Source organism: Geotrypetes seraphini, chromosome 19 (genome assembly GCF_902459505.1).
Source record: "Geotrypetes seraphini chromosome 19, aGeoSer1.1, whole genome shotgun sequence".
Lineage (NCBI taxonomy): Eukaryota > Metazoa > Chordata > Amphibia > Gymnophiona > Dermophiidae > Geotrypetes > Geotrypetes seraphini.
Genome location: NC_047102.1, coordinates 38,432,366 through 38,453,484, shown reverse-complemented (window position 1 = coordinate 38,453,484; position 21,119 = coordinate 38,432,366). Strand labels below are relative to the sequence as shown.

Here is a 21,119-nt window from a genome sequence, read left to right as displayed (position 1 = left end):
CTGCTGGGCACGATGGACCTCTGGTCTGACCCAGCGGAGGCACTGCTTATGTTCTTATGTTATGTTACCTGGTCTTAGATGCAAGATTCATTGTTGTTGTCGTATGCTTAATGCTAACCAGTTTGAGACCCTAGAAAGCTACTGCAACTGCATACTCAGGCTCTTAATGGAACATCTAGTTCTGAGAGCCAAAGCACCATATACATACACAAGGCATGAGGTCAGCATCTTGTCTAGGCTTAATACAGCTATTGTAGATGTAGTCAATAAGTTTCCAAAGACCTGGCAAAAAAAGTCAGACTTGGGAACTCTTGTATATCTAATGAGTCCAGCATTTATTAGAGAACAGGAAGCTAGCATAACAACCCTATTTTTGTACACAAGAATTGCCGCTGCTGGGTCAGACCAGTGGTCCATCGTGCCCAGCAGTCCACTCTCACGGCGGCCCCTAGGCCAAAGACCAGTGCTCTAACTGAGACCAGCCCTACCTGCGTACGTTCCAGTTCAACAGGAACTTGTCTAACTTTGTCTTGAATCCCTGGAGGGTGTTTTCCCCTATAACAGCCTCCGGAAGAGCATTCCAGTTTTCCACCACTCTTTGAAGAAGAACTTCCTTACGTTTGTATGGAATCTATCCCCTTTTAACTTTAGAGAGTGCCCTCTCGTTCTCTCTACCTTGGACAGGGTGAACAACCTGTCTCTATCTTGAATGTTTCGATCATGTCCCCTCTGTCTCCTCTTTTCAAGGGAGAAGAGCCTAATTTCTCTAACTTCTCGCAGTACGGCAACTTCTCCAGCCCCTGCAGTATTCCAGGTGGGAGTGTACCATGGCCCGGTACAGCGGCATGATAACCTTCTCCGATCTGTTCGTGATCCCCTTCTTAATCATTCCTAGCATTCTGTTTGTCCTTTTCACCGCCGCTGCGCATTGCGCAGATGGCTTCATCAACTTGTCGACCAGTACTCCCAAGTACTGGGGGGTCTCTCAGAATACTGCACCAGACATCCTGTATTCGTGTATAAGATTTTTGTTACCAACATGCATCACCTTACACTTATCCACGTTAAACCTCATTTGCCATGTCACGGCCCATTTCTTGAGCGTGTTTATGTCCTGTTGCAGGTCTTTGCAATCCTTCTGCATCTTCACTACTATGAATAGCTTTGTATCGTTTGCAAATGTAATCACCTCGCTTGTCGTACCAATTTCCAGGTCATTTATAAATATGTTGAAGAGCATGGGTCCAAGCACCGAACTCTTTGGCACTCCACTCGTGACACTTTTCCTATCCACCAACCAGTTTTTTATCCACATGAGTATTTCACCCTTGATTCCATGGCTCCCAATTTTTCGAAGTAGTCATTCATGCAGGACCTTGTTGAACGCCTTCTGAAAATCCAGATATACAATGTCAACTGGGTCACCCTTGTCTATCTGCCTGTTTACTCCTTCGAAGAAGTGCAGCAAGTTCGTCAAGCAGTGTATGGTTGGTCATGAGATACTTACTGCTTACAAACACAATAACTAGGCACTGTGTATTAAAGTTGTAGCATGCAATAGTCCAGAATTATTTAAGACAATTAATGCCCTAGACAGGGAAGATGTATAACTACTATAAAATCCTGTTTCTAACACTGGCCAACCCAGATCACAAGTACCTAGCTAGATCCCAAGTAGTAAAACAGATTTTATGCTGCTTATCCTATTGTCGGCGCATGATTTCTTCTCTTTCTAAAGTCCTCGACATACCTTTCATAAACATATTAATTCATTCTCTTGTAATTTCCTGTCTTGACTATTGCAATGCACAAGGATGTAAATACAAAAAGAAATCAGATGTTTACAAATAGTACAAAACACTGCAGTTAAAATAATCTATAAAGCAAAAAAAATTTGATCACACTTCTCCACTATTGAAAAAAGCTCACTGGTTGCCAATAGAACATAGAATTACATTCAAAATTCTTTTATTAATAGAAACATAGAAGATGACGGCAGAAAAGGGCCACAGTCCAACAAGTCTGCCCACTCTAATGACCCCCCCCCCTAATTTCTTCCTTGAAGTGATCCCACATGCTTATCCCATTTTCTCTTAAAATCCAGCACGCTGATGGCCTCAATTACCTGCAGTGGAAGACTATTTCAATGATCAACCACCCTTTCGGTGAAGAAATACTTCCTGGTGTCACTATGAAATCTCCCACCACTGAGTTTCAACGGATGTCCTCTTGTCGCCGTAGGTCCTTTAAGGAAAAAGATATCCTCTTCTACCTCAATACGGCCCGTGACATATTTGAACGTCTCGATCATGTCTCCCCTCTCTTTATGTTCCTCGAGTGAGTATAGCTGCAACTTACCCAGCCATTCCTCATATGGGAGATCCTTGAGGCCTGAGACCATCCTGGTGGCCATTTGCTGAACCGACTCAATTCTCTGCACATCTTTTTGATAATGTGGTCTCCAGAATTGTACACAATATTCCAGATGAGGTCTCACCATGGATCTGTACAGCGGTATAACTTCAGGCTTCCGGCTGACAAAACTTCTTCAGATACAACCCATCATTTGTCTAGCCTTGGAGGAAGCTTTCTCCACTTGATTGGCAGTTTTATGTCTTCACTAATGATCACTCCCAAGTCCCGTTCTGCTGCAGGACTTGGGAGTGATCTAGTAACTTACCAGAATTTATTAATAGACTTCTAATTCCTTACTCTCCCATCAGATTGCTTCGTTCCATCAGTCAGAACCTTCTTGTTATTCCATCCCTAAGGCACTTCAACACTTTATGTTCCAATATCTTTTCAGTTACAGGCCTCTCACTCTGAAATTCCCTACCAAGTTTTTTATGAGAAGAATCTACCCTAGTTCATTTCAATTCCAAACTAAAAACCTTTCTGTTTAACGACACATGTGGAACTTAAATGTCCTTCTCAGGACAATTGGAAGATCTCTTCCTCTTGTTTTTTTTCCGTTTTAAGTCCTTTTTCTCTTACAATTGTAGTTCTTCCTTTTTATCCTAGTATTTATGTATGTCTGAAATTGAACTAATATTCTCCCTATCTTATCTATATTTGTCAATTGTAACTATTATTTATGTATTATTGTAATCTACACCACCTAGAAGCTTGATTAGGCAGTATAACAAATTTTAAATAAAATTTGGATTTCCCCAGGCTATCTTAATAATGGCCTATGGACTTCTCTTTTAAGAAATTATCCAAACCTTTTTTAAACCCCGCTAAGCTAACTGATTTCACCACATTTTTCAGCAATGAATGCCAGAGTTTAATTACACATTGTGTGAAGAAATATTTTGTCAAGTTTTAAATCTACTACTTAGTAGCTTCATCGCATGCCCCCTAGTCCTACTGTTTTTGGAAAGAGTGAACAAGTGATTCACATCTACCCTTTCCACTCCACTCATTACTTTATAGACCTCTATCAATCCCCTCTGAGCTGTTTCTTCTCCAAGTTGAGAAGACCTAGCCGTTTTAGCCTTTCCTTATAGAGATGGCGTCCCATCCTTTTTATCACTTTAGTCACCCTTCTCTGTACCTTGTCTAATTCCGCTATTTATTTTTTTAAGATACAGTGACCAAAATACAGTATTTGAGGTGCGGGCGTACCATACACGGGCATTATAACATTTTCATCTTTTGTTTTCCATCCCTTCCCTAGTGGCCAAATTTAAGCTCCACTTTAATCAGGGTCTTAAAGGAGCTGCAGTTTGTGCTCTCTTGCCAAGGATCATCAGTGCCAGGGTTGGGTTGAGTTTGGAAGGAAATGTTTAAAAAGGGAAGAAAAATCTTCCATAGTTTAAAAGTAGCTCATTGTGCTGAAGCCCAATAAAAGTAGGGCATAATTGATATGGAAACCAAATAATGCACAAGGAAACTGACAGGCTATAACAAATCTGTTTAAAATATAAATATTTAATTTTTCATGTTCACTTCTTCATCTGTTTAGTAAATTACCATAAGTTAAGAGACAAATACCAATAAAGTTCTACCGTATTCTGAAGTTTTTTCCAGCAGATATGTTGTATACCCTCAAATCATTTGTGGCTAACTAACCCCCATCAGACTCTTGCTGATGTTTACAGAAGACAGAGCAAGTGCACTTTTTACAAGCATTGTGGGTAGTTTCTACACCACAGTTGTCTTTTAGAGAGAGATTTTAAACAAAGCAATAGAAGTAAGAAAGGGGCAAAAGGTCCAAAGGAGGAGAAAGCCTGACCTCCACGCCTCATCCGAATGTCCATGTCTGTCCTCCATACAAGGGACGGTAAAGAAGAGCTATGGAAGAAGAAACGATGTAGGAAGGATGTGAAAGGCGTGAAATACAGCTGCACCTCCCACAGAAATCTACTGGCATTCTTCTTCTTCATCATCTTCTAACAGAGGCTGAGAAGAAAAAGAGAGTATTAAATTAGTTGCTCAATAATATGGTATGATAACTTGCTTCAAAGCTATAGCACACTCCCTATAAAAAATCCCTATCCCACAGCTTCATCCCATGTAACTCACTTTCTTCCCTTCTGTGCCTATGGACACCCTCTCATTACTAGGTACTGTTTCTAGAAGGCATGACTTCTGCCTCCCCCACATCACAGGACCCCTTCTCTCCCTCCATAAAGGCACCATCGGACAGGTAGGAATAGGCCTCCCCTAGATGTATAACAGACCAGATTCTACCAGAAAAACTGGGATCATATAAAAATCAAAAAGATGAGTCAGAAAAATGACACTATCCTTGATAGGCAAATACAGCTCATCTCCCTATGCAGGCACAACCCCCGGCTAGGACCTTCTCTACCAAGTACTATCCCCAACTGGGGGTGCAGCTATCTTCCACCCTCCCCCTCCCCAACCTGCACCATCCCTGAAAGACAGACCACAGAAACTATCCCTGACAAAGCAGATTTAATCGTCTCCCTCCATTGTCTACCGTTATACCCACATACAAAGCGTACCTAGTATAATCTCAGAATACCTATGTTCTAAATACCTGCCAACATGAACTATATCTAATTGACCCACCATCTAGTCAAGCATTTACCCACTGCCATCAAAATGTATCCACAGTACTTGCTGCCAGACACTTAACCCCCTTCAGGGATTTAGTACACAGCAAGTCCTTACTCTCTACTATTTAAATCTCCAGCTTTTATTTATAAAGCACTGATACCTTATAATTCATCTAAATTACTGAGATCAAACGACCAACATTTATTGGTCAGTCCCTCTCTTAAAATCATTAATACTCGAAGGCAATTTATTTTTACTATTACAGCGCCTCAGACTTGGAATTCACTCCCTCTATACTTAAGAGAGGAGAAGAACTTGGAAAGGTTTAAGAGCAAACTTAAGAGTTTTCTTTTTAAAGATGCATTCAATATTTAATTGAAATGTTAACTGCTTTCATTTATTTTTAACTTACCTATTTGGTAGTCTTTCCATTCCTCTTGTGCTTAACCTTTAATTGTTGACTCTTTTCTTTTTAAGATTGTATTTCTTTTCTGCCTCCCCTATTATGTCATGTATTGTATTAATTAGTTTTTATTATTTTTTGAAAACTTAGCCCTTAATTAATTATGTATGTCTACTTTATCTATATTTTAAATATGTATTTTGCTGATTTGTACATCGCTTAGAATTTGGAATAAGCGATTAATCAAATAATAAATAAACTTGAAACTTACCTGTCGTACCTCAGGCCCGCTAAGATCAGGACGCTGCCAGGTAGGTCTTAAAAGCATCCAAAGCACCAGTAGGCCAAAGACTACTATCAAAATACCTACAGCATTCATGAGGCAAGCCTCAGGGGGCAGGCTGGCATATGGTAAAGACCCATTAATTCGAGGATCCCTGTAAGGAGCGGGGGAAGAGGGGAGAAAAAGATGGATGCATTTTGTCACAACAGCAAGAAACATGTTACCTGCCATTATTCACCTGCACAACTCAGATTACAATTCACCAAATCCTTCAATCTCAGTGAACTCCACAACTGTCGCCCTGCTCCCCATCTTCAAGACAAATCTTTAAATCATTTCCCTACTCAACTATTTGAATTCCTTAGTTATGGCTGTCCCTCATGTCCTCCAATCCACAATAACCTTCAAGTGCTGTTCTGCCTTCCAGATGTCCTACTATGCAGCATGTGTGTAACCTACACTACACAAGTACGTAACAATCTCATTGTCTAATCAAAATATGCTCATCTCACATCAAAGCAGTAAAAGCTGCACTTTTCATAGCTAGGAAACAAACAAGATAATCTGAGAGTGGTTTAGGTTAGTACTCACAGGCTGAAGATCAATTTCTCATTAATGCCTGCAAGAGCAGCCGCCACAGACAGAGTCAGAATCATCATTCCAAAAAACACATGGATGGGTTTGTAGAGATTCCGAAGCCAGATGGAGGCCCAAGGTAAAAGAAAGGTACACAGAGCCGTGACCCACTGCAGGAAGAGGAAGCAGAGGAAGAGAACATAAGACTAGCCTTACTGGTCCATCAAGCCCAGTAGCCCGTTTTCATGGTGGCCAATCCAGGTCACTAGTACCTGGCCACCCCACCCCACCCCCTCAAAAAAGGCACATGCTTCAGGCCGTAGCCAGTAAGTAAGCACTGATGCTCTCCCTGAGCTAGAGATAATGGTTACTACGGATTGGCATACTAGATGGGCCATTTGGCCTTTATCTACCATTATGTTTCTATGTTTGGGAGGCTGACACACAAGTCTCTGAAGTGGTATTAAACAAACAGTCATTAAATCACTTAAACTGGTCAAAAAATAAATTAAGGAACTGGTTTGTCAAAAATATATCAAAGAAATTCAAAACCAGACCAAGTTAAGAGTTGTCCAACTTTTTCAAATGTAACATATCTTGGCAGCCTTATCACCAAGCGCCATCGGAAGCGGCACTCAAACTCAAGCTTTATAGAGTGTTTGCCGCTATGCTTCCTCATCGGCTCAACCTTTAGTTAAGGGTATTTTTCTGTAAATACTTATTATTTTCTCTATAAACACTTTTAAAGACTTACCCCCCTCTTTTACAAAGCCGTGCAACAACAGCCCCGAAGCCCTTTAAATCTCTATGGGCTGCGGGGCTGTTACCGCACAGCAGCCGCTAGCGCAGCTTTGTAAAAGTGTGGGCTAGATTATATACTGCACCAGTTTTTCAGATGTCTTTAAAAGTGTTTATAGAGAAAATAATATAAAGTATTTATAGAAAAATACCCTTAACTAAAGGTTGAGCCGATGAGGCAGCATAGCGGCAAACACTCTGTAAAGCTTGAGTTTGAGTGCTGCTTCCGATGGCGCTTGGTGATAAGACTGCCAAGATATGTTACATTTGGAAAAAGTTGGACAACTCTAACTTGGCTACATGCGGACTTGGTCTGGTTTTGAATTTCTTTGATATACTTTTAACAAACCAGTTCCTTAATTTATTTTTTGATCAGTTTTAAGTGCTTTCTTGCCTCAGTTTCTGGGACTGGAGTACAGATCCCAAATCTGTCTGTCTCAATTCATTTGTCTTGCTTTGCTTGAAATCTAATCTAATCCTTAGGTTTGTATACCGCATCATCTCCACGTTCGTAGAGCTCGACGCGGTTTACAGTAGGAGAAATAGGAAGGAACTACAACAGAGGGTTAGAGGTAGAAGTGTGAAGGAAATTTAGAGGACTTGGGATGCCAAGATATAAGAGTTTTCTTGATTCCTAAGTTGGAGGGAGACTTACATTTTTTGAGAAAAGCCAGGTTTTCAGATGTTTGCGGAAAACTTGGAGAGAGCTCAAGTTCCAAAGAGGGGAGGTAAGGTTGTTCCAGAGCTCAGTGATTTTGAAGTGGAGGGAGGTCCCTAGCTTTCCTGTGTGGGAAATGCCTTTTAGCGAGGGGAAGGACAGTTTTAATTTGTGGGAGAATCTGGTGGTATTAGGGTTTGAGGAATTCCAAGAAAGAGGGATAAAGGGAGGGAGGATACCATATAGGATTTTGAAAGCTAAACAGGCGCATTTATAGTGGACCCTGGCAATTATCGGAAGCCAGTGGAGCTTGGCCAGGAGCGGGGAGACATGGTCAAATTTACTTTTAGCGAAGATGAGCTTGGCCGCGGCATTCTGAATCCGTTGGAGTCTGTGGAGGTTTTTCTTAGTTAGGCTTAAATAGATAGAGTTGCAATAGTCCAATCTGGAGAGGATGATGGATTGGACAAGGAGGGTAAAATGTTTTTGATGGAAGCAGGATCTAACTTTCCTCAGCATGTGAAGGCTGAAAAAGCATTTTTTTACCAAGGATTGGAAGTGGTCATTGAAGGACAATGTGGAATCAATGATGATGCCCAAGACCTTGCTCGAGAACTCAAGCTGTAGAGAGGAGCCAGAGGGTAGTGGGATGGAGGTGGGTAGGTGATCTAGTTTTGGACCGAGCCAAAGAAGTCTTGTTTTGGACTCATTCAATTTCATTTGCACAGTGTGGGCCCAGGATTGTAGGTTCATTATACAAGAGGATAGGATATGTTCTTAGACAGGTCGGTGAGGTTCGAATCGGTCTCGAGGAGGACGAGGATGTCGTCTGCATAAGTGTAAATTGTTTCAAGGGGGGATAGGTGGAGGAGTTTTAGGGAGGACATATAGATGTTGAAAAAAATATTACTATGTGTAAGGATTGTCATGAGATACCTTTGTACTATATGATTAATGTTCATTTCTATTTTATATAACCATTTTACTATCAGTGTGTTTGAGAGCATTAGTTAACCAGAACAAAAAAAGTGAAAAAGAGAAGAGAATTGTGTCTGCACAGATGGTGTACGAGTGAGCTCTTTGGGTATCTGTTTGTGCTTTAGGTGTGCAGGACCTCGGGCTACTCCAAGGCCCTTTTAGTGGGTATTGGGGTAGCCTGAGTGCTCCCAATTTGCAACCCCCTCCCCCCCTAAAAAAACACACACAAAAAAAAAATCCTGTGGCTCAAATATACATAAATATTTCCCACTGTGTCGTCTATATGCCTTACATCTTACGAATGCCAGAAGGAAGTGCTTTTTGGTAATCACAAATACTAGAGCAAACTTTAGTGGTAACTTTTGCGTCTCAGCTTAGAAGCGAGGTTCATTACTGTTCATTACCTAACGTATCATACGCACATAGGAAACAGTGGTAAAGCAACATGCTCCATACCATACCAACCTGGCATGAGAAGAGACCGACAGCTGCCAGCCCCAGCCAACTGTGTAGGGAATAGAGATTTGGGAACTTGTGGTCATTGTGAAACTTAAAGACAGCAACAAGGCCCAGGACAGACACTATGAATGCAGCCAGAGTCAGAGAGGCATGGAGTAATTTCCATGGGAACTTGGATCCTGTCCAGGAGAAAGGCAGTCTGTATACCAGAGCAGCTAGAAAGAGAAAGAGAGAGAGAGGCACATCTTGTTATCATCTGCTAATGAAAGACAGACTTGCTCCTCTTAGTACCTGTACTAGAGCTTCTGATTCTAGTTTTTATCATTTGAAATTTTAGTATTTTTTATCATGTATTTTTATTGCAACTAACAAAACAGCACAACTATGTGCAATAATATAAACAGCTGTATAATACGTGGTATATTAAAAGGAAACAGTCTTTAAAAACCAAACACTTCAATGTTACTGTACATTTTCCAGCTCCAGTATCTGACCTCCCCCAGAGCCCCAGTAATGGCATCTGCTCCCTCCTTCTCAAATCCCAGCCTTAGCCTTCTCTTGTCCCAGCTCTAGCCCCCTCTTTCTTCGCTCCTGCATCTTTGTCCCAGCTCCAACTACTCTGAAAGATTTGAAACACAGAAGTGCCTTTTTTCACATTTTAAATCTCCCTGCAGTGGCCTGATGAAGCAGCAAAGGCACAAGCTGCTACAAAGGGACACTAACGGGAAGCCCATTCCTATGGCAGATGGCCGCTGCCAGATATCAAATCCAACAGGGAGAGAGTAACCTTTGAGGTCATTTCAGTTATAAGAACATAAGAAGTTGCCTCCACTGGGTCAGACCAGAGGTCCATCCCGCCCAGCGGTCCGCTCCCGCGGTGGCTCACCAGGTCCTTTGACCTGTGAAGTGATTTGACCATTTTTATATCCTACCTCTGCTTCTATCTGTACCCCTCAATCCCTTTATCCTTTAGGAACCTATCCAAACCTTCCTTGAACCCCTGTACTGTGGTCTGGCCTATCACAACCTCTGGAAGAGCGTTCCATGCGTCTACCACCCTCTGGGTAAAAAAGTTATAACTGGGAATCCCAAGTTCCCCCCGTCATGGGTTATTTTTTTTATCAGGGTTTTCCAGTTATATCAGAAGGTTCAAATTATCACCTTCTACAGAGATGACATTGTACCTGGGCTCTACCACTCAGAAGCAGACTGCGTTTTATCTAAAAAAAAAAAAAAAAAGGTGAGCCAGGTGTTTGTTTCCACTATTCCCCAATTGTTCAATATGTACTGATGCAAAGAGCTGGCAGATTTTATTCACAAAAGATACTTATTGTGTGCAATCTGGTCATCCAAACTTAAAAAGGACATAGTGTGACTAGAAAAGGTTCAGAGAAGGGTGACAAAAGTGACAAGGGGGGGGGGGTGGAACGTTTTTATGAAGAGAAGCTAAACAGGTTAGGGCTTTTCAACTGCTGAAACAGATAAAAAAAGATACTAATCCAGAATACTGCAGCCAAACTGATCTTCTCAAAACGCAAGTCTGACCATGCCTCCCCACTCCTTGCCAAACTTCATTGGCTCCCAATAATCTCCAGAATCCATTTCAAATGTTCCTGCCTGGCTTTCAAGATCATTCACGGAATCCTGCCTCCTCTTATCCCACTGTCTTTCAACTCCTCCAGTCCCGACTCCTCCAGAACTGCCCAAAGGCTTAAACTAGCCTTCCCCTCTCCACGCGGCATCCACTATTCAGGCAAACTGGGAAAATCCCTTCTCTTCAAAATCACAGGTCTTTGGAACGACCTCACCACCCCGCTGCGGAACCTGAGCTCCCTTCAGTTATTTTGCAAACAACTAAAAACCTGGCTTTTCAGCAAATTGTAGCTCTATCCTTCCCCCCTTCTACACATAAGTTCATGTAATCCTTTTTCTTCTTCTCTACCCACTATTTTAAGTTCTTGTAAACCGTGTCGAGCTCCATTCTCATGGAGATGATACGGTATATAAACTTAAGGTTTAGATTAGATTAGATTAGATTAGGACCCGCTGAGCAGTGCTTAAACAAACCCTTCCTACAGCCCTGAGCCCACTGAAATGAAATAAATAATTTAAAAAATGAACATAATAGCCATGCTGAGTCAGATCATAGTCTATCGAGTCCAGTGGCCAGTTCGGGTCAGATTCCACAAAGTAGATCTATTTCCCATAGTTTACTTCCAGGGATGAACAATCCTTTCAAAGTCTTGCTGGCTAATCATTTTTATGGCCTTTACCTAAGAACAACAGAATTGCCAGGCTATACCGGGACACACCAAAGGTCCATCAAGCCCAGCATACATACCATTCTGCAAAAGATTCCATTGCTTAATTATGCACTGCTTGAATACTTTCTATGATTTGTTTTCGTCCTACTGGTCATTAGTTTCATGAAGTGTCCGCTTGGTTTATTTGGCAGGTTAGACCAGACATGGGCAACTCTGGTCCTCGAGGGCCAGAATCCAATCGGGTTTTTAGGATTTCTCCAATGACTATGCATGAGATCTATTTGCATGCACTGCTTTCAATGCGTATTCATTGGGGAAATCCTGAAAACCCGATTGGATTCCAGCCCTCGAGGACCGGAGTTGCCCATGTCTAGTTACACAACAGTTTCAGCAGATGCCTTTTCAAGTTGAAAAGCCCTAACCTGTTTAGCTTCTCTTCATAAAAACGTTTCCCCCCCCCCCCCCTTGTCACTTTTGTCACCCTTCTCTGAACCTTTTCTAGTCACACTATGTCCTTTTTAAGTTTGGATGACCAGATTGCACACAATACTCAAGATACTCATCCAGGAGCTATGTGGAGACATAATTTCTCAGTTGTGACATATAACTCAGAACTCAGCATCAGTGGTGTACCAAGGGCTGAGTGGGGGGTGGTCTACCCTAGGTGCAGGGAGCTCAGAGGTGCTAGAATAGTTGCAGGTCTGCAGTCCGCCAGTCCACACCCCCTCCGATATCAACTGCTTGTTCTGGGAGTGGGGACCAGCAGATCCGACAGCCACGCGCAAGCAATCTGCATCTCTGCAACCAATCTACGCATCTTCCCATTACCTGGATGAGGAGGTGCTCTGCACTGGGCTCCCACCCCACCAGGTACACCACTGGCTAGTATTTTATAAAACTCTGAAGAAATTTAACCTGGGGCCTCCTGCTTTGGCCATGTCTGAATTGAAAACCATCACCTAAATAAACCAATCCAGTTGTGCTGCCACTTACCACTTCCATACAGCACTATGAGTCCTGTGATCATGCACACTGGGTGCCAGTTAAACAATGCCGAGCCCTGTAAAGCAAAGCCTCCACGCCACCGTTGGACCCAGTACCCAGTCAATGCTATGCAAAGGAATCCAAGGAGCAACACCAGGAGGTAAAGCAGGCAGAAGAGGGAAGATGATTTCATCATACCTAAGAGGACGAGAGAGAAAGAAAGGTCCAGAACCATACGATATAGCATGAAGAGCATTCAATGAGACTTGCACTTTAAATAGGCAGTACTTATACGAGAGAGAAGAGAGACCTGGGCAATTAGCTGATACCAAGGAAGTAAACACAGGAGAGACACAGAAACATGATGGCAGATAAAGGCCAAATGGCCCATCCAGTCTGCCCATCCGCAGTAACCATCATCTCTCTCTCTCTCTCTGAGAGATCCCATGTGCCTATCCCAGGCCCTTTTAAATTCAGACACAGTCTGTCTTCAAAATTCCTTCTCACAATCAAAGTTTCACATTTGATTAAAATTTGTTATACCACCTATAGCAACTTCTAGGCACTGTACAATAATAAAATTATAAAATATGGAAAACAAATATTAACACTTACAGTTCGAACAGCCAAACACAGTATGTTAATTATATTGATTACAAGGGATTAGAGGGAAGAACTAAAATTTTTAATAGGAAAGAAAAACATTCATGGTTAATACACTAGGGAAGGGGAGAATTATGTTTGTGTAGAAGATATGGAGAAGGAAAGCAGCTCATAAATCGAATGCATCCTTGAAGAAGGTCTTCAGCTTAGATTTTATGCAGAAATAAGAGGTGATGGAGTTCCATAATTGTGGGGCTGTCATTGAAAATATGGAAGAGCATGTAGTCTCAAATTATTTGTTATGGTATGGGTATTAATAAAAGGTTCTGATTTTGCGATCTTAATGTTCTTGAGGGTGTATATAAGATTAGTAATCTATAATTCTGGCTGTTTGGAGATCAGCCTTAAAAGGCTAATAAGATCTTATTATTTATTTAAAAAAATTATATACCACATAAAACTATGCGGTTAACATATTGGTTACACACATAATATACTGATCGCCCTTTAGTTGCATGGATATGAACAAACAATAGACAAACATCATATCTTATAGGTAATGCTGTAAGAGACGGATAACCAGTGAAATTTTATCAGTAATGGGATTATGTGGTTTTTGATTTTTAGAAATTTTATTGCCGTGTTTTGCATTATTTTTAATCTTCTTAATTCTTTTTGAGTTGTTGAAAGGGGATAGATTCCGTACGAACATAAGGAAGTTCTTCACCCAGAGAGTGGTAGAAAACTGGAACGCTCTTCCGGAGTCTGTCATAGGGGAAAACACCCTCCAGGGATTCAAGACAAAGTTAGACAAGTTCCTGCTGAACAAGAACGTGCGCTGTTAGGGCTAGTCTCGGTTAGGGTGCTGGTCTTAGACCAGAGGGCTGCCACATGAGCGGACTGCTGGGCATGATGGACCACTGGTCTGACCCAGCAGTGGCAAATCTTATGTTCCAATCGTGACAGTGAAAGGAAAGTCGTTAACTGGAAAGGTTCAAAAAAGACATTTTTGTGAAGAGTAATGACCCACACATTTACATGGGTAACGTAGGAAAAAAGTCCCCCCCCCCCAATGCAAGAACCCCAGGTTTTAATAAAAGAAACTCCTGTCATCTTTGGGTATCCCTAGCTAAATCTGGATACATTTGTACTTTTAATCCTAGAAATTCTTTCTGCTTATGTTTAAAGAAATTTTTCATAAGCCAAATTTTATCAGGGGCCATAGCCACCGTCAATAGTAATGTAGCAGGAGTACCTAATTCTGTATCTGAAAGTTCAAGTAATGCTGTAACATTCATATCAGAAGCAATAACTTGTTGCTGAGTTTGTAATTTTCCTGGCAGGTAATATACTTGAGATAGGAGGTAATAATTAGATAATTTCTCATCAAGTGGGGCGAAGCGCTTATCTAATAGCACACCTAAGCTGCCGTGACCTCGGCCACCCAGGTAAAATTATGGAAGAAGCTTCTGGATTCTATGGTGCTGCCATCTTGTCTTCCTGGTCACAGGCCTTTTCGTTCTTTTTCTTTTCTGAGCCGTTTGGACATCAGAGGTGCAATATTCAGTTTGCAAATTCCTGTACACTTTCCACTTGAAGGCAAAGTAAGAAAATCGGTTAATTGTTGCAGAATTTGCAGATTCAAGCCTAGAAGTCGGGAAGGCCGTGGGAGCAGCAAAATTCAGCTGCCTTCTTGACCCACTGTGTCATGTGACCTCCCTCAAGTTCCACAACTTAAGAAAAATGCCCTGTAATATAGATATGGACATCTTGCAATAATTGGTAAGAGTGAATAGATGCATCTCCTTTTTCTAATGCTACAAATTTTGCATGCAGAGATTTCTTAGCAGGAGAAAACCATGCACAAGTTAAAAATGACATGATGGTAAACTGGTGTTGACATAAGGCGTTCCCCAGCACTTCTAAACAGCACTTTAAAAAAAAAAAAACCTTAACCCTCAGCTAAACATGTCCAAGACTGAGCTGCTTCTCTTTCCTCCTAAACCCTCCAGTCTCTGTAAATAATACAATCATTCCATTCTCCTCTGCTCGAAACCTTGGAGTAGTCTTTGATTCTGACCTCATTTTCTATGCACATCCAACAAACTGCTAAGGCCTGTCGCTTCTATCTCTACAACATCGCCAAAATTCACCCCTTCCTCTCTGAGCACACTACCCGGACCCTTGTCCACACTCTTGTAACCTCACGCTTAGATTACTGCAATCTACTTCTAACTGGTCTTTCGCTGTGCCACCTCTCCCCTCTACAATCTGTGCAAGACTCATCTTCTACCAACTTCGCTACACTTGTGTTACCCATCTCCTTAAATCACTTCACTGGCTCCCTATCCGCCTTTGCATACAGTTAAAACGCCTATTACTAACTTACAAGTGTGTTCATTCTGCTGCCCCTCAATATCTCTCCTTATACACCTCCCAGAGAACTCTGTTCCTCAGATCAGCTGCTCTTAGTGTACCCTTCTCCACTGCCAATTCCAGACTTCATGCCTTTTATCTAGCTGGCCCGTATGCCTAGAATAAACTACCTGAATTTGTCCGCCACACCCCTTCCCTTACGAAAAAGCAAACTCAAAACCCACCTTTTTGTTATAGCCTTCAATCCATAATCGTACTCCCCACTGCCCACCATCCTAGCCAGCAGATTAACCATTCCCACTAACTGTATCTGTGGCATCCTGTTTGCTTGTCTTGTCTAATTAAGTTGTAAGCTCCTTCTAGAAGGGACTGTCTTTCGTGACTCTGTACAGCGCTCCGTATGTCCGATAACGCTATAGAAATAATTTAGTAGTAGCAGTAGTAGTCAAACAACCTGCAAATCCGTAAACAGGTTTTACCTATCGATATTTTTTTGCTCTTTGGATATTTAATAGAAATAAAATCTTATCCAGACTCTGTTCTGCCACAATGATCTTGGCAGAGCTGCTGTTAAAACAAGCTACAGGAACTAGCCAAGAATCACGGACTGGACTTTTTCAAGACAGACCATCTACTTCAATCTACACGTGCTTTTTTGTCACATTCTTGAACTGCAGCTCGGTCTTACTATACTGCTTTCTTTGATCAAGTAACCTTCTGCCTCCCACCCCACCCACTCATCCATCCATGTCCAACACTTACTGCTAGTCCACCTGTCGGGGCTCTGTTGCTTCCTCTGGTTTCTGCCTTTCAGCTCCATGTTCTGGCTATAAAATAGAAAATGGGAGGAGTCCCTGGATCCTCCCCAAACCACCCTTCTGAGCTTTGCCTAAGTGCTTTCTGAGCAACCTGGAAAAAAGGAGGAGACATTGAACCTGAAGGAATAACATGCTGAACAAGGAGAAGCCTCTTAAGATCTCTGGGTCTTTCATATCAAGGAACAAATTCCCTTTGTACCTGAAAAGAACAGGGATTTTAATGTTTTCCTGCCTAAAACTGCAGTTCATCTCTACCTGAATACCCTGCGTAGAGAATGGCATGGGCCCAAATTTATCCCCATCCCCACGAGATCTCTCTATCCCCGTCCCATCCCTTCAAGCTCTGCCTTAACCACAATGGATTTTAAAGGGTTCGTGGAATCTGCAGATGAGGACAAAGCTTGCAGGAAAGGAACAAAGCAGGGATAGAGCTATTCCACGGGGACCGAGACAAAAATTGTACCCATGTCATTCTCCCAGAACATCTCACATGACAGAGACTCAACCAGATGCTCAAGTCTAGCAACACACCCTGCTACTATTGTTGCCACCGGTTCATAGTCTAATGTGCGCAAGACGAAAGCGAGCGGACAAGTGAGCGCGAAGGGTTCATAGTCAAATGTGCATGCCCCAGATAACTGAGCGCAAAATTGTCGTTGCGCTGAAATGTCCGTTGCGCTGAAATGTCCAAACCGTGCTTTTGTCTTGCCACCGCTGCGACCAGCTGTCACTCCCACCTCCTCTTGAGGCTGCAGAAACCTAGTACTTGACACTGTACTGAAAACAGCATAGATCCTTAAGATCCTCTGGACAACATCTGCTCTGGGTTCCTTCTCTAAAACTAATAAATACCCATAGATCAACAATATTCTCAGTTACTGCACCTACACTTTGGAATGCATTACCTACTCATCTGTGGGCAGAGCACAATTTAGACAAATTTAAAGGAGCTTTAAAAAGCTTCTTATTCACTGATGCCTTTGGCTAATGATGCTACTATTCTCTTCTCATTGATCCCCTTAGTCCTTTTGTTTACTACCATATATGTTCTCGCTCCTGTATTGTTTGTAGTTCTCCTCCCTTTCCTCCTCATTCTTAGTACGTTTACTTTGTGTTTTGTTTGTCTGAGTAAAATTTTGTCTGTTTATTTTTGTTGTTTTAAAATTTTGTTCTTACCCCTATTTTATTGTTGTAAAACGCTTAATATTTTGAAAAGCGTTCAATCAAGTTTACAATAAACTTAGAAACTTGAAACTTGGAAATACAGTGATACCTTGGAATCTGAACTTAATCCGTTTCAGAATTCAGTTCGAGCTCCAAAGCGTTCGAGTTCCAAGACAATATTTCCCATTGAAAATAATAGAAACTGGATTAATCCGTTCCCGAGTCCCACAAACTCAAATTTTAACAGGAAATACACTGGATTTTAAGGTAAAATATTAACAAATATTCCAAAGCAGCATTTAGATTCTGGGGCACAAACACACATATACAATGTGCAGGGTGTTCAGATTCCAAGACAAAATTTACTGCAAAAAAAAAATTCAGTTTCCAAGTCGTTCAAGTTCTGGGGCATTCGGATTCCGAGGTACCACTGTACTAGCTATCACGGACTAGATAGGAGTTATGCAGGAAGGATACAGCATCTCTGCACAGAGCGCTGCCAACAAGCTTGCATGACTAAGGGACAGGGTAAGCCAGTCCTGCTCTAGATATTGGAACTTTGAGCGAGGTGATTAAATTTGCAGATGACACTAAATTGTTCAGAGTTGTTAAAATCAAGTTTCAAGTTTAATGGAGATTTGATTAATCGCTTAATCATAATTCTAAGCAAGGTACATAATAATAAAATTACAAAATGTGGGGAACAATACAATAAATAATAAAAATCAGGTCTGACAAGACTATTGACAAACGTAACAAAACTAAGAACATAAGGGAAGAGAGGGATAAGAACTACAAATTATTTAAAAGTTAAAGAGACATATAAGGGAGATACAGAAGGAAAGGGAAGTTAAAAATTACTTCAATAAAATTAGAGAGAAAAAGTAAAATTGGTTGGAAAACTAAATGGCTAATTTTCTTGTTAACCGTGTCGAGCTTTACGAATGTAGAGATGATGCGGTATACAAACCTAAGGTTTAGATTAGATTAGATTTAGTTTACTTTTGAATTTTTCTAAGTTTTGTTCTTCCCTCAAGTGAATAGGAAGTGAGTTCCAAGTTTGGGGGGCTATAACAGAAAAAAATCAATTGCCGTCTAGTATTGATAATTCTAAGAGAGGGAATCGTCAGCAAGTGCTGTTCAGTAGATCGTAACGTTCTTTTGGAAGTATATGGAATTAATAATGCATGTGAACTGTGAAAAACTGCAGGAAGACCTTAGGAAATTGAAAGACTGGGCGTCCAAATGGCAGATGAAATTCAATGTGGACAAATGCAAAGTTGGGAAGAATAATCCAAATCAGTTCTCAGATGCTAGGGACTACCTTGGGGGGTCAGCACTCAAGAAAAGAATCTGAAGGAGAATTCAAGATGGCGACGGAGTGAGTCACGCTTTCAAGTGGCTCCTGTACTTTACTGGCTACTTTATATTTTCTAAAGGAACTTTACCTGACTTGGCTCCGGCTCTCGAGGACCGGAATTGCCTACCCCTGTTCTAGACCTAAAGAGAACATATTTAAGTTCATGTGGGATCTCTCGTAGAGAGAAAGAGATAATGGTTACTGTGGATGGGAAGACTAGATGGGCTATTTGGCCTTTATCTGCCGTCATGTTTCTATGTCCTAAAATTTTGTTCTTTAAATTTTGATGTTAATTTGTTATTATATCTTACTTGTTTTCACCCCACTTAAGTGTCTTTTGAATGTAAGCCGCTTTGCTATTTGAAAAGGCGGGATAACAGAATTTTAATAAACTTGAAACTTGTGATAGGTGGCTCAGGAGTAATGTAAGAAAATACTTCTTTACAGAAAGGGTGGTAGATGCATTGAATAGTCTCCCAATGGAAGTGGTGGAGATGAAGATGGTTTCTGAATTTAAAATAGCTTGGGATAGGCATGTGAGATCTCTTAGGGAAAAGAAGAAATAGTGGATGGTATGGAAGGGCAGACTTAATGGGCCATTTGGTCTTTATCTGCCATCATGTTTCTATGTTTCAATATTGTATGCAGCTCTGGTCACCCTATCTCAAAAGATACAGGAGAACTATAAAAAACATAAGAGGGGATAGGATGAAGAAAGGGTAAACAGGTTAGGCCTCTCTAGTTTCAAGAGTCTATAAAAAAAATCACAAATGGGATGGATACACAAAAAAAAGGGAAAGTTATTTATAGTTCCAAAAGGCACTAGGACTGGAGGGAACAAATTGGTGCTGGTGCCAAATCGGAGTAAGGGATGTTATTTCGGTGCTCAGAGATGTAGGATTGCGGGGAGGGGGGGACGACGTGAGTGGGGGGATGCTGGATCACGGGGGCTGGTGCTCGTAAATTGAGCCAAACTCGATTTCTGAGGCGTCGATTTTGCAAATGTTTTGCTCGTCTTGCAAAACACTCGCAAACCAGTGCACTCGTAAACCGAGGTTTGACTGTACTGTATATATATATTTTTTTTTAATGAAATTAGCCTAACAGTGAGAAATCTCTCATTCAAGTTTATTTTAATTTGATATACCACCTATCATTAAGTCTAAGCAGTTTACAAACAAAGTTAAAATAAATATAAAGTAAAGAAGGTATTCAAAGACAAAGACAGATACAAATAACAAAGAAGTGTAACGTGATACATAGGGGTAAAAAGGTAAAAGTTACATTGTATTAAAAAAATAGAAAAGGAAAGTAAGAGGGAGACACAGAATGGAAAGAGGATTAAAGACAACTTTTCAGGTTAGCAGTCGGTCGAAATTGGCTTATACAGTACTCCCCCGATATTTGCGGGGGTTCTGTTCTAGAAACCCCTGCAAATGTTGAAAAACTGAGAATACGGTTTTTAGCAGGGGAGACAGGAGAGGGCAGCTGGAGCGCTGGCGAGTGAAGGAAATCACTTGCAGTATGCTCCGACCGCCTCTTCCTGCACTAAAGTCTGGCCTCACCAATCAGGAGCTGCTACCCTGATTGGTTCTCTTTCCTCATGACGTAGTTCCTGCTTGGTTTTTAAGCGCCGTGGGTGCTTCACTCTGCCAGTTCTGCCTTCCTCCCAGCCGGCTTGGATGATGCTTTCTATGTGGCTATTGACTTTTCCAGCGTTACAGCTCTACGGGTTCCTGATGAAGGGATGCTAAGTTTCCGAAACCGGGCTTGGTTGAACCCGGCCTCATGGGGATCTTGTAATGCAGCGATTCCCTGGACCTTTTTGCTAACTCAAGGACTCTGCTTCCACTTTATCCAAGCTAAGTTCGAGTTCATTTTGGGAGTTGGCTGGGGGGTTCTCAGAGTGGTCTTCTGATTTGATTTCACAGGTGTGAATATTATACTTGTAATTAATTATTACACTATTTATCACTATTTGTGTTGTGCACACGTGAGATATCCGATGATGGTGTGCTGGCAGGGGTTTGCTTAACCTTTGCCTGTTGTTCTAAGCGCTACAGGTTTTCCTCCCTTTGCTGACCTTTCACACTGAGGATATCCCGTTTCAAAAAAATTGTTTTAACTAATTTATAAATTACTTCTTTGATTGCTTGTTTTCTTCTTCTATTATAATCCTCAGAAAACCACTCTCAGAACCTATTGACTATTACTGCCTCTTTGTATCTTTTGTAAGTATCTCTGGCAGTTTTTTCCTGGAGTTTTGTGCTGCTTCTTTAGATGCATAACATATTGTAAGCAGGCTGTTTTGTGGCATTGGAGACAGAGACTGTGTCTGAATTCAAGAGGGCCTGATCTCTGAGAGAG

General features: G+C 41.4%; 1 protein-coding gene across 4 annotated transcripts in view; it reads right to left on the bottom strand.

Annotated features, from left to right (window-relative positions):
* LOC117352017 (cytochrome b ascorbate-dependent protein 3) overlaps positions 1 to 21,119 on the bottom strand; it is a 46,679-nt gene that overhangs the window by 23,762 nt on the left and 1,798 nt on the right. The window contains exons 1-7 of one of the 4 annotated variants that reach the window (XM_033927994.1): positions 16,173 to 16,221; positions 14,455 to 14,626; positions 12,441 to 12,629; positions 9,190 to 9,398; positions 6,306 to 6,460; positions 5,703 to 5,868; positions 3,914 to 4,404 (exon numbers count right to left, since the gene is read on the bottom strand). In XM_033927994.1, the coding sequence (XP_033783885.1) occupies positions 4,366 to 4,404; positions 5,703 to 5,868; positions 6,306 to 6,460; positions 9,190 to 9,398; positions 12,441 to 12,627 (756 nt within the window). In that variant the 5' untranslated portion in view covers positions 12,628 to 12,629; positions 14,455 to 14,626; positions 16,173 to 16,221 and the 3' untranslated portion in view covers positions 3,914 to 4,365. Of the gene's footprint in view, positions 1 to 3,913; positions 4,405 to 5,702; positions 5,869 to 6,305; positions 6,461 to 9,189; positions 9,399 to 12,440; positions 12,630 to 14,454; positions 14,627 to 16,172; positions 16,320 to 21,119 lie in introns of those variants that run through there. The other 3 variants (XR_004537554.1, XM_033927991.1, XM_033927992.1) reach the window with 3 other exon arrangements.